General features: G+C 44.3%; 1 protein-coding gene across 3 annotated transcripts in view; it reads left to right on the forward strand.

Annotated features, from left to right (window-relative positions):
• Positions 1-13,912, forward strand: part of ALMS1 (ALMS1 centrosome and basal body associated protein) — a 266,815-nt gene that overhangs the window by 217,377 nt on the left and 35,526 nt on the right. For all 3 annotated transcript variants that reach the window (XM_029594680.1, XM_029594673.1, XM_029594689.1), the window contains one exon: positions 2,597-3,798. In XM_029594680.1, coding sequence (XP_029450540.1) covers positions 2,597-3,798 — 1,202 coding nt within the window. The remainder of the gene's footprint in view (positions 1-2,596; positions 3,799-13,912) is intronic.

Below are 13,912 nucleotides of genomic sequence, written 5' to 3' on the forward strand. Positions count from 1 at the left end.
CCAAAAGATTCGCCAGTTGAGTCATCAGTTAACTGCAACTAGCATCAACGACAGTGTGTCGAGTAGTAATGATACAGAGACATATAGCAGCAGCCATGTCATGTCCCATACTCATCTCCACATGCATAGACTACAGTGGGGACCAAGGAGTCAATGGTCACAATGTTTTCAGCCGCTGTCCACCAAATTCTCTCACAAGATCCATGAAAGTGGATATTGCTTAGTGACTAAGTCCAGGTGTCTTATCCGAGGGCCCCCCCCCCCTCCAACAGCACCTTCCCTATCAAATAATCCTCACCACCAATGCTTCAACTCAGGGGTGAGGGGCTCATTTGCTCTACTACAAAACACAGGGTCAGTGGTCACCAAAAGAAAGGGCTCACCAGATCAAGCTGCTGGAACTGAGAGCCATCCGGAATGCCCTTATTACATTCTGTCATCTGACAATCGGGTGGCCATGTTTTACATAAATAAGCAAGGAGGGGATCTGGTTCATGGATCATCTGCAGGGAAGCTGTTCTAATGTAGGAATGGGTAATTGACCACTTGATCATCTTCCAAACAACATACTTACTAGAATTAGTGAACATAGTGGCAGACCAACTAAGCAGAGTTTTCCATTCAAATGAATGGCCCCTCAACCTCATCAGTTTAGGCCTACCATGGATAGAACTATTCACCACAGAACACAACAGAAAACTAGACAAATTCTGTTCCATTCGCCCCAGTCCCGACAGAGAGACACAGGATGCTTTCCTCCTATCATGGTCAAAGGGCCTACTGTATTCTTTTCCATCAATCCCTCTCATTCCTCAAACTGGGCAGAAGTGCATTCAGGACAGGGTTCAGATGATACTCATAGCTCTGGCATGGCCGAGTCAGCATTGATATGTGTATCTCGTATAGTACTCAACTCGGCCTCCAAGAGCTCTAGGGGACAGCCTAGACCTCTTGACTCCGGAGAAGGATTCGCTTCTTCATCCTCTTCACTCATAGTTGCATCTGACAGCATGGATATTGAATTCGAGAAACTAAGGGAGCTGGGCCTCCCATTGCAGATACAGGACATCATCATCTTGGCAAGGAAGCCATCAACTCATCGCAATTATTCATTGAAATGGATACACTGTGCTAGTTGGTGTACCTCTCAGGCAGTTAACCTTTTCACATGTTCGCCGGAGGAGTTACTCACCTATTACATCACCTTGCCTAGTCAGGACTGGCGACTTCATCAGTCAGAGTTCATTTAAATGCTATTGCAGCCTACCATAGGAAGAATACTAGGCCTCCCATTTCAAGTCATCCTCTCATCTCACATTTCATGAGGGGGCTTCTTCAGCTGTGTCCTCCCCTTCCAAAACTGATGGTTCCATGGGACATTAACATTATTCTATTAGCCCTCATGAATGATCCTTTTGAACCACGGGAATCAGTTTCTTTAAAATACCTAACTTGGAAGATCTTATTTTTGATTACAGTCATTTTGTCAGGGCAAGTAAGTAAGCTTCAGGTTTTGGTCCACTTCTCACCCTATTTGCAATTCTTTGATGACACACCCAAAGTTTCTACCAAAGGTAGTATCAGCTTTCCATCTCCATCAAGCTTCCAGTAGTTTTCCCAAAACCACACAAGAATAAAAGGGAACAACATATACACGGTTTGGACTGTAAACAGGCATTGGCTTATTATAAACAAAGGACACGAGGCCACAAGCGTTCCTCATAGCTTTTCGTCTCTTATAATCCAAATGCATTAGGAGTAGTGGTAACCAAGAGAACATTATCCAACTGAATCATCTATTGTATTCAGCACTACTATAACTCAGTTCTACTACCATTGTCCAGCTCTGTTAAAGTGTACCAGGTGTATGCTATGGCCTCTTCCATCCTCACAGTGTTCCTATTGAAGACAATTGCAAGACAGCAATGTGGTCCTCACTGTATACCTTTACCTTTCACTACTGTCTCAACCAGCTATTATCTTCTAAAAGTGCAGTGAGTTGAGCGATCTTAAGTAACTTAGTCAGAAAGGAGGACTCTCCACTCAGGAGCTTGGTTTGTAAAAAGAAAAAAAAAGTAGAGTATTGAAGTATCATATAGCTATAGAGGTCAAATCACAGAGTTTGGGATTCCCCAGACAGCATGGCTAATTCAGCCTGCTTATCGATGAAAAAAGCAAGTTTGCATTTCATAAACGGTGTTTTCCATAGATAGCAGAATGAATTAGCCATGGAAATCCACCCTCCTCCCTGGACAGCCCCTCCCTTAATAGTGGGGCACCAGCCCTCAAGCTTAATTACGAACTGAGTTGTCATCACAGAATATGATCGCATGGGAACCATCACGCATGCACAGCAGAACCAAGCTCTGTGGTCTTGGAGAGAGAGCTCCACATGTGCACTGTCGGATGAAATCACCCAGACAGCATGTCTAATTCATCCTGCTATCTATGGAAAACACTGTTTATGGTAAGCAAACTTGCTGACACTTCAGGTTGGCGTTTGGAATCATTGGTAACAGTATAGTTTGAATATTTATAAGGTTTCCACAGAAAATAATATAAACCACTACAGCAAATCTTTAACTGCTTCTTTCAGATTCCAGAAAGCATTTGGAATTGACCAAAATGGTCCAACCTGTGTCCAGACTGGGTCAGAAGCCTACTTCACAGGATATACACCACCTTCAGCAACAGGATTCTGCTATTCCTAGTGCATACATTCGTAACCAGGGTACATTGTCTTCTTCCAGAGATTTATTCAGGCATGAATCATCCATAAAGGAAGACCATCTTCAGTTTTTGGGTTATCCGGAGAAGGAACAGCAGGGGGAGGAGGATAGATTCTCGCCACTAAGAGCTGAAGTGGATTATAGCAAAGATGACTTTATCAGTGACATGACGTCCCAATATGAAACGCTAAACAAAGAATCCAAGCTATCTACTAGAGAACAAACTCGAGGTTATTCACTAACCAACAGTCAAGAGACAGATGATAGAGGGAGGAGGTGGCGAATAGAACCTCCCCTAAAACAAAGCACCCTTTCAAATGGCAGCTTGGATGAACTCTGGGCCAAGTTTACCGAGAGGCAGAAGAAACACCAGTCCCACTACAACAATAATAGTGAACTATCCTTGGTACAGCGCCTGGACCGACTGGCCCGGCTCCTTCAGAATCCTGTCATTCATTCACTGATGGCAGTGGACGGCAAGCAGAGCAGTGCCATGCCTGTAAGTCAGAAGCAAAAAGAAATGGAGAGCAGACACAAAGTAGGACAGGAGAGTGGTTCAAGCAGATTGGGATTTCACCAGCATGCATCAGATGTTGCAGCACATTCCAAGATATGGCACAGTGAGGATACGCCAGACTTTGCAATATCCAAACAGTCTAGACCTCATCAGATAGAAGAGATCTCCACTGAACGCATTAGAAGAATCTTACAACAAACACGGTATTTAGATATACCAAGTGAGAGTTCTTCCACTGCAGGACCAGCTAAGGAGGAGCCCAGCACCATTACTGACACTACTGAATCTGAAGTGGCAACCCAAACAGATAGTGAAATGGTGGCACAGACTGAGACAGGCAGTTCCATTTCTACCATTGACACTGCCAGACTGATCAGGGCTTTTGGACTACGGAAGGTACATGTGCCACCAAAGCTGTCTCAGCTGTATAGCACTATTGATCAACAAAAAAACCGTTTTGGAAACCAAGGCAAGGGAAGCAGAAAAACCACAGAGAAGGACCACAAGAGAATGCCATTCTCCGAGATGCAGAGAAGTAGAAAAGATACCCAGGTATGTGGCTGATTTGTTTAGTGGCGCTCTAAACACCTAGGTTTGGCTTTTGATACTGTTTCAGGCTATGATTTTCTAGACCTATAAAAACTAACAAACATAAGAATTGCCATACTGGGTCTGACCAAGAGTCCATCAAGCCCAGTATTCTGTTTCCAACAGTGACCAATCCAAGTCACAAGTACCTGGTAAGATCCCAAACAATAAATAGATCCTATGCTGCTATTGGCAGTGATAAGTAGTGGCCATTACGTAAGCCTATTTGGGTAATAACAGATTATGGACTTCTCCTGCAGGAACTTGTCTAAACCTTTTTTCCCCAATTTGTTTTAAATGTGCTGTTTACTGACTTCAAGGAATGTCCCCTAGTCTTTGTATTTAATTAAAAAATAAAAATAAATGATTTACATTTTCCTGTTCTATTTCACTTATGATTTTATAGACCTCTATCATATCCCCCCTTAGACATCTCTTCTCCAAGCTGAACAGTCCTAACCTCTTTAGCCTTTCCTCACAGGGAAAGTCGATCCATCCCCTTTATCATTTGGTCACCCTTCTCTTGTACCTTTTCCAATGCAACTGTAAATTTTTTGAGATGCGGCAACCAGAACTGCACACAGTACTCCAGGTGCAACCTCATCATGTAACAACACAGAGGCATTATGACATTTGCTGTTTTATTCTCTATTCCTTTCCTAATAATTCCTAACATGCTTGCCTTGCTTTTCATGCTCTGTCACCATGGCAGGTATGTAGAAGAACATTCAGTGTTTCTGAAAGCTTATAGCTACTGTATGTCCTGGTAGATTTCTTGCAAAGATACTCCACCATTATAAAACTCTACTGTTCATACTAAGTATATTAAGGAAACAATTTTCAAACTGTGAGTAGTTTAGTTGCAAACTCTGCAAGTACTTTAACCTATGGATTTTGCAAGAGCTCTCAAAGAGAATGTGCACCTGCTTTTTTCAGCGAGTATTTTTTTTCCTGCAAAACACATGTAGTTTTGAAACTGCACAACTATGTGCAGTGCTGCCCAGCTCCTTCTAAGCCAGCCTACTTTTACCTGGGGAAAGGGGGGCACATTTCAGACAGCGAGTTTATCCGTTATGTAGTTTCTGAAAATAACCCCTCAATAGGATCATTTACTCATACAAAGCAACTTGTGTTTCATTACAGTTGTGTTTCAGGACATAAATCTTCTATGCCCTGCTTTCTGTTTTCTGACATAATGTGAGATGTGCCACGATGGGTCAGACCAGTTGAGGTCAGCGCTACCATTAGGCAAACTTGGCAGTCATTTTGAGCACCAAAATTGATGGTGGGAGAGGGAATACAGCAAAATTGCTGTACAGAGGCTGCCTCTGCAACCTACCACATAACAAGGTAACTGCTCGTTATGAGGACATGTGTGCGGGTGCCGACCCTGAAGCAGTCTTGTGTTCTGACTGCTCCCCTCTGGTCGGCTCCCGTGTTTTATTCTTTATAATTTATTCACAACAGTTTTTTCATTTTTTATTTTTTACTAAAATGTCCACTGCCCAATTCTCTCATCAGTTTACCCGTGTAGCAGACCGACCCTTTACCTTAAATTTCTTGAAAGCTTATATACATTTGCTGCATGTATTTTTTACCGCTATATCTGGTTGGGTTCAGGTCCGGTCTGCCAGCCCTTTTTACTAAAATGTCCACTGCCCAATTCTCTCATCAGTTTACCCGTGTAGCAGACCGACCCTTTACCTTAAATTTCTTGAAAGCTTATATACATTTGCTGCATGTATTTTTTACCGCTATATCTGGTTGGGTTCAGGTCCGGTCTGCCAGCCCGACACGGTCCATGTTTCGGCGGTTGCCTGCTTCAGGGGCTGCGGGAACTGGAAATGGAACCGAGACTACCTATGGACGGTTTTGCTTCAAAATCTCATTCTTGTGAGCGACGCCTTCACTTGCAAATAAAAAATGAAAAAACTGTTGTGAATAAATTATAAAGAATAAAACACGGGAGCCGACCAGAGGGGAGCAGTCAGAACACAAGACTGCTTCAGGGTCGGCACCCGCACACATGTCCTCATAACGAGCAGTTACCTTGTTATGTGGTAGGTTGCAGAGTTATTGCACAAGGCAACGAGGTTGGTTGATATATAGTACAGAGGCTGCCAGCAGAAGAGTTGCAGGAGTAGCCACTGGGCTGAGTAACATAGCTGGCATGGATACCCAACCTCTGACAACCAAAGAAATGGAAGATCTGCCAACAACTGGAGCTGCAGGAGTCTTTGCGGCTGGTTCGCTTTATCTCATTCTAGCACCACAGGATTATTCAAAACTCGTGGGTTTCCCACTGCTGATCTTATGCATCACAAGGTCAGCAGCGGAAAGTGCTGGCCCATGAGTGAACATTCTTGCATTGCCAATATAGAGCAGTAGGGAGCAGAGGCAAAGGCTGCTGTCACTAAGTTCACCTGAATGAGGAAAGATGCTGGAGGAAAATGCTTAGGGAGAGAGACAGGAGGGAAGGTGGAGAGGCAAGGAGAATAAATCCAGTGGGAGCACTGAGAGGAGAGGATCACCTTGCTGGTGGCTGAAAGGAATCAGTAAGTTTTTGCTTGGGACATTGTCTTTTTTAAAAGTATTGGGGCAAAGTTAACTATTTGGTAATATTATTTAGTGTGTTTGTGTTTGTGCTTTTAATAGTAAGGCAGCAAATAAACAGAATTTAGACTATTTGTATTTTAAATAGTCAGTAAGGCAGCTAGTAAGCAGAAGTTAGTGTTTGTATATTAAAAAAAAAAGTAGCCAGAAGCTAGAAATAAGCTAGGAGCAGTGTATACCTAAGTAAAAAGGTTGAAAAGTTCAGTTACTCACCTTGGAAAAGTGTTGAGGTAGTGTTAATTTGGTTTGATTAGGTACCAACATTTGTTAATCAAGAGGAGCAGTGAGTCACTCTGGCTGACTAACTGAAGTTAGACTGTTTGTATTTCCCAACCCTCCCCTAGCTCATCCTTTAATTTATAGGCAGGTGCCACTTTAAAAAAAACAATACTTTATTAAGCGTTTGATCATTTCCGTGTAGGCCACTACCAGATATATAGTGAATTCACTAATACATTTAAAGGACATTAATTAGACACATTCCTATTCCCATAGCAATCTAAAACTTAAATAGGTGCTGAACAAATTTGAGATGAAGGCAGCAGTCCAGCAGCAAGAGGGGGGCTTCCCAGTCTTTTGCATCGAGTGTCACATGTATGATTTTTTTACCCACCAGTGAGAAATTGTGCATGCGATGCAAAGAGCTCCTGGCTCTCAGAGAACGAGTCCAATCTCTGGAGGCTAGAGTGGCAGACCTGGAGGAGCTGAGGCAGACAAGGTATATAGATGAGACCTTCAGGGACATAGTATCCAACTCCGAACATCAGACTGGCAGCCCTGGTGCTGCCTTAGAGGAAGAAGATCTCATGATTGGAGAGTATCAACCTGATGCAGCAGGTAAGGATCCTGTAGCAAGGATCTGCTCTCCAGATGATGCATTGTCCTTTCGCACCGAGGATATCTCCCCAAGGCCTACTGCCAGGAGGGAAGGGTTAGGTCGGCCGTCATAGTTGGTGATTCGATTATTAGGAATGTAGACAGCTGGGTGGCTGGTGGGCGTGAGGATCGCCTGGTAACATGCCTACCTGGTGCGAAGGTAGCGGACCTCAGGCGTCACCTAGATAACATTTTAGACAGTGCTGGGGAGGAGCCGGCTGTCGTGGTACATGTGGGCACCAATGACATAGGAAAATGTGGGAGGGAGGTTCTGGAAGCTAAATTTAGGCTCTTGGGTAGAAAGCTTAAATCCAGAACCTCCAGGGTAGCATACTCTGAAATGCTCCCTGTTCCACGCGCAGGTCCCCAGAGGCAAGCAGAGCTCTGGAGTCTCAATGCGTGGATGAGACGATGGTGCAAAGAAGAGGGATTCAGTTTTGTTAGGAACTGGGGAACCTTTTGGGGGAAGGGGAGTCTCTTCCGAAGGGATGGGCTCCACCTTAACCAGGGTGGAACCAGACTGCTGGCGCTAACCTTTAAAAAGGAGATAGAGCAGCTTTTAAACTAGAACAAAGGGGAAAGCCGACAGTCGCTCAGCAGCGCATGGTTCGGAGAGAGGTATCTTCAAAGGATACTAATGATGTATTAGAATTAGGGCATCCCGACAGTGAGGTTCCAATAATTAGAAAAGTAGTCCAAGTGCCCGTAACTAAAAACTCAGCTGTGCTAAAAAAATTCTAACTTATCCCTATCAATTAAAAAGCAGAATGAAAATACAAACAAAAAACAACTTTGAAATGTTTGTATGCTAATGCCAGAAGTCTAAGAAGTAAGATGGGAGAATTAGAATGTATAGCAGTAAATGATGACATAGACTTAATTGGCATCTCAGAGACACGGCGGAAGGAGGACAACCAATGGGACAGTGCTATATCGTGATACAAACTATATCGCAATGACAGAGAGGAGCACTCGGGAGGCGGTGTGGCGCTTTATGTCCGGGATGGCATAGAGTCCAACAGGATAAACATCCTGCATGAGACTAAATTCTCAATTGAATCTTTATGGGTAGAAATCCCTTATGTGTCAGGGAAGACTATAGTGATAGGAGTATACTACCGTCCACCTGGTCAAGATGGCGAGACTGATAGTGAAATGCTAAGAGAAATTAGGGAAGCTAACCAAATTGGTAGTGCGGTAATAATGGGAGACTTCAATTACCCCAATATTGACTGGGTAAATGTATCATTGGGACATGCTAGAGATATAAAGTTCCTGAATGGACTAAATGACATTTTTATGGAGCAATTGGTCCAGGAACCGACAAGAAAGGGAGCAATTTTAGATCTAATTCTCAGCGGAGGACAGGATTTGGTGAGAGAGGTAACAGTGGTGGGGCCGCTTGGCAATAGTGATCATAATATGATCAAATTTGAATTAATGACTGGAAGGGGGACAGTAAGTAAATCCACGGCTCTCGTGCTAAACTTTCAAAAGGGAAACTTTGATAAAATGAGAAAAATTGTCAGAAAAAAACTGAAAGGAGCAGCTACAAAGGTAAAAAGTGTGCAAGAGGCGTGGTCATTGTTAAAAAATACCATCCTAGAAGCACAGTCCAGATGTATTCCACACATTAAAAAAGGTGGAAAGAAGGCAAAACGATTACCAGCATGGTTAAAAGGGGAAGTGAGAGAAACTATTTTAGCCAAAAGATCTTTATTCAAAAATTGGAAGAAGGATCCAACAGAAGAAAATAGGATAATGCATAAGCGTTGGCAAGTTAAATGTAAGACATTGATAAGACAGGCTAAGAGAGAATTTGAAAAGAAGTTGGCCGTAGAGGCAACAACTCACAGTAAAAACATTTTTAAATATATCCGAAGCAGAAAACCTGTGAGGGAGTCAGTTGGACCGTTAGATGATCGAGGGGTTAAAGAGGCACTTAGAGAAGATAAGACCATCGCAGAAAGATTAAATGATTTCTTTGCTTCGGTGTTTACTAAAGATTATGTTGGGGAGATACCCGTTCCGGAGAAGGTTTTCATGAGTAATGATTCAGATGTACTGAACCAAATCACGGTGAACCTAGAAGATGTGGCAGGCCTGATTGATAAACTGAAAAGTAGTAAATCACCTGGACCGGATGGTATACACCCCAGGATTCTGAAGGAACTCAAAAATGAAATTTCAGACCTATTAGTAAAAATTTGTAAGCTATCATTAAAATCATCCATTGTACCTGAAGACTGGAGGATAGCTAATGTAACCCCAATATTTAAAAAGGGCTCCAGGGGCGATCCGGGAAACCAAAGATCGGCTAGCCTGACTTCAGTGCCAAGAAAAATAGTGGAAAGTGTTCTAAGCATCAAAATCACAGAACATATAGAAAGACATGGTTTAATGGAACAAAGTCAGCATGGCTTTACCCAAGACAAGTCTTGCCTCACAAATCTGCTTCACGTTTTTGAAGGAGTTAATAAACATGTGGATAAAGGTGAACCGGTAGATGTAGTGTACTTGGCTTTTCAGAAGGCGTTTGATAAAGTTCCTTATGAGAGACTTCTAGGAAAAGTAAAATGTCATGGTATAGGTGGCGATGTCCTTTCGTGGATTACAAACTGGCTAAAAGACAGGAAACAGAGAGTAGGATTAAATGGACAATTTTCTCAGTGGAAGGGAGTGGACAGTGGAGTGCCTCAGGGATCTGTTTTGGGACCCTTACTTTTCAATATATTTATAAATGATCTGGAAAGAAATATGATGAGTAAGGTAATCAAATTTGTAGATGATTCAAAATTGTTAAGAGTAGTTAAATCACAAAGAGATTGTGATAAATTGCAGGAAGACCTTGTGAGACTGGAAAATTGGGCATTAAAATGACAGATGAAATTTAATGTGGATAAGTGCAAGGTGATGCATATAGGGAAAAATAACCCATGCTATAGTTACACAATGTTAGGTTCCATATTAGATGCTACCACCCAAGAAAGAGATCTAGGTGTCATAGTGGATAACACATTGAAATTGTCGGTTCAGTGTACTGCGGCAGTCAAAAAAGCAAACAGAATGTTGGGAATTATTAGTAAGGGAATGGTGAATAAAACGGAAAATGTCATAATGCCTCTGTATCGCTCCATGGTGAGACCCCGCCTTGAATACTGTGCACAATTCTGGTCGCCATATCTCAAAAAAGATATAATTGTGTGTTGATGGTACAGAGAAGGCGACTAAAATGATAAGGGGAATGGAACAGCTCCCCTATGAGGAAAGACTAAAGAGGTTAGGACTTTTCAGCTTGGAGAAGAGACAGCTGAGGGGGGATATGAGAGAGGTGTTTAAAATCATGAGAGGTCTAGAACGGGTAGATGTGAATCAGTTATTTAGTCTTTCCGATAATAGAAAGAATAGGGGGCACTCCTTGAAGTTAGCATGTGGCACATTTAAAACTAATCGGAGAAAGTTCTTCTTCACTCAACGTATAATTAAATCTGGAATTTGTTGCCAGAGGATGTGGTTAGTTCAGTTAGTATAGCTATGTTTAAAAAAGGATTGGATAAGTTCTTGGAGGAGAAGTCCATTACCTGCTATTAATTAAGCTGACTTAGAAAATAGCCACTACTATTACTAGCAACGGTAACATGAAATAGACTTAGTTTTTGGGTTCTTGCCAGGTTCTTATGGCCTGGATTGGCCACTGTTGGAAACAGGATGCTGGGCTTGATGGACCCTTGGTCTGACCCAGTATGGTATGTTCTTATGAATACTGGAGAAATGGATGGAGGAAAAATAATGCCTGCTGAGAAAAGGGACAAATGCAAGAAGGAGGCAAGAGGGTGAATTCTGGGAAAAAGAGAGAAGTCAGGAGGATAGATGTTGGGAAGCGAGTTGACCGAGAGGGGGGAGAAAGGAGGAAGATGCTGTGCAGGAACCACCATTGCCAAAGGAGGGAGCATTGTACCATAGCTGGTAGTGGCAGAAGGGATTGCTGTGTTGGAGTAGCTGCCAGAAGGAAAGCTGGAGGGGGAGGGAATGAGGCTAAAGGTTTGCTTACAGTGTACAATATCCTTGTACCAGCCAAGAAACCAATGGTGTGTCAAGCCTAGCATCCTGTGTTCCAACACTGGCCAATCTAGCTCTCTTGGAAATATCCAGCAGATCTCAATGGAGAGATCATTTTCTGTTTCCTAGCATGTAACTAGATGGACTGAGGACCATGAGGTTATATGCTCCCCTGCTAGCAGATGTAGATGGAGTCAGGTTTCAAAGATGATGTCACCTTGGATGCATGCTGGCTCTGCGCACATGCTGTGCGCACAAGTGCATGCACTACTTCACGCACAGTTGTATGCGCACAACTTCACACGCAATCTACGCACACAACTACTTAGGCGCAGGATTCCCGAGTGCTTGGGGGCTGTATGTGCACCTCACTGTGGCCCGCTTGGGTGCGCACAAAGTCTCCAAGCATGAGCTGGCTGAATTCGCAACTGCTGTCTCTAATGGCTCCAGCAGCAAAGAAACATAAGTGCCATGCTCTCTGCGCTGCTTGCCAGTCTGACCTGGATTCTTTCTTATGTCAGCACTATGAGGAGGCCTAGGGAGAGATGACCTCCCCAGACTTTACCAAGCCCGGTTCTTCCCATTCCGAGGATGGGTCAGCCACAACCTTAACCGGAAGCACCCCAGATCTGAATAATCCTGGAGCTGGGTCTTCCGTTAGAGAGGGAAATTCAGCGGTACCTAACTCCAGTTCTTCCTGGGCTAGGTATGGACCCAGTGGTCTTCTCTTGGGTGAAATTTTTTCAAGGCCTTCAAGCCTTCGTACAGGCGCAGTCTACTTTTCTTGCCCCTATCTGACGGAACCACAGCAGGTAAGGCCTCCCTCTCCCAGCCCTATCAGCAGACCTCGAGACATGCCTTGCCTCACCAAAGGCATTCCTGACAGGGACCCGGACAGCACAGACGAAGAAGAGGAACCAGATTCCTTGGAGAATGGAATAATCCCTCCAGGGTTAGAACATATCGGACCATGTTACGTTTTTCCATAGAGATGAATTGCCAGCCCTGGTTTCCCAGACTCTGAAGAAGCTGGGAGTTCCGGGGGCAGAATCGATGACTGAACCTAAGAAGAATCCCATTCTGGTATCTCTACAGAAAGCCTCTTACTATTTTCCGGTGCTGGAAGCCATCCAGGAGTTGATTGACCTGGAATGGGGGATGCCCCTGAAGCAAGTTTTAAAGGTGGTCGAGCATTAGAAGCTCTATACCCATTGGATCCGGCGGCGAGAGAACACCTGCGTTTCCCTAAAGTGGATGCACTGGTCTGCTCTGTTTCCAAGCGAACAACTATCCCAGTGGAGGGAGGAATGGCCTTAAAGGATGCGCAGGATAGGTGGATGGAGTCCATCCTTAAGCAAGCCTTTCACGTGACAGCACAGCCCTTACAGATTGCTTCCTGCTGTGCCATGGTGGCTCGCTCATGCCTGCTCCTCTCTATAGAGGTAGATGACTCAGGGGCGTATTCCAGAGAAGCTATGGGGCCTGCCACTGCCTTTTTAGCTGACACAGGCTATGACCTAGTCCATACCTGGGCCAGAGGAGTGGCCTCAGTGATCAGGGCCAGAAGACAGCTATGGCTGCAAAATTGGTCAGCAGGCGCGACCTCTAAGGGATCCCCTTTAAGGGATCACTCCTCTTCAGAAGCAATTTGGAAAAGCTGGCTAGTAAGTGGGGTGAATCTCTAGTCCCACAGCTACCAGAAGATAAGAGAATGCAGTCACAGTGCCCCTCACCTTTGCAGGGTCGATCCAGGGGTGCCCAACGCTATCGGCCCTACAGAAACTCAGCATTTCAGAGGCCTTGGTCCTCGGGGAGGTCTCAGTCCTTTCGGAGCCGACAACCCAAGAGAGAGGCAGGTTCAGCTTCAGGTTCGGCCCGAACTCCCCAATGACGTTTTGCTGGCCCATCCACGGAACAAGGAGATAAGGGGTCAACTATCCCTCTTCTACTAGTGGTGGGTCGAGATCACATCGGACAAATGGGGACTGGATGTCATATGATAAGGATATGCACTGGAGTTTCGCAGCACTCTTCGAGACATTTTCGTGATGTCTTCTTGCCATTCCCAGCACAAGAAGCAGGCAGTGGAGTCTACCTTGATAAGGCTTCTCAAATTGGGGGCTAATTCCAGTACCTGCATCCCAGGAAAATACGGGACGTTGTTCCATCTATTTCATCATACCCAAGAAGGAGAGTTCCTTTTGCTCCATCCTGGACCTCGAGTGTCAACAGACCCTTAAGGGTAATTCATTTCCACATGGATACTCTTCGCTCCATGATAATGGCTGTACAATTGGGAGAGTTCCTAACCTCCCTGGACCTCTCCGAGGCCTAGCTTCATATTCCAATCGAGCCAGAACATCAGTGTTTCCTACACTTTGCGGTACTGGGCTGCCATTATCCATTCCAGGCGCTGCCCTTCAGCCTAGCCACCGCCCCCAGAACATTTTCCAAGATTATGGTGGTCGTAGTGGCGGCACTGAGGAAATAGGGAATCCTGGTGCACCTGTACTTGAACGACTGGTTGATC

The sequence above is a fragment of the Rhinatrema bivittatum genome, chromosome 1 (genome assembly GCF_901001135.1).
Source record: "Rhinatrema bivittatum chromosome 1, aRhiBiv1.1, whole genome shotgun sequence".
Taxonomy (NCBI): domain Eukaryota; kingdom Metazoa; phylum Chordata; class Amphibia; order Gymnophiona; family Rhinatrematidae; genus Rhinatrema; species Rhinatrema bivittatum.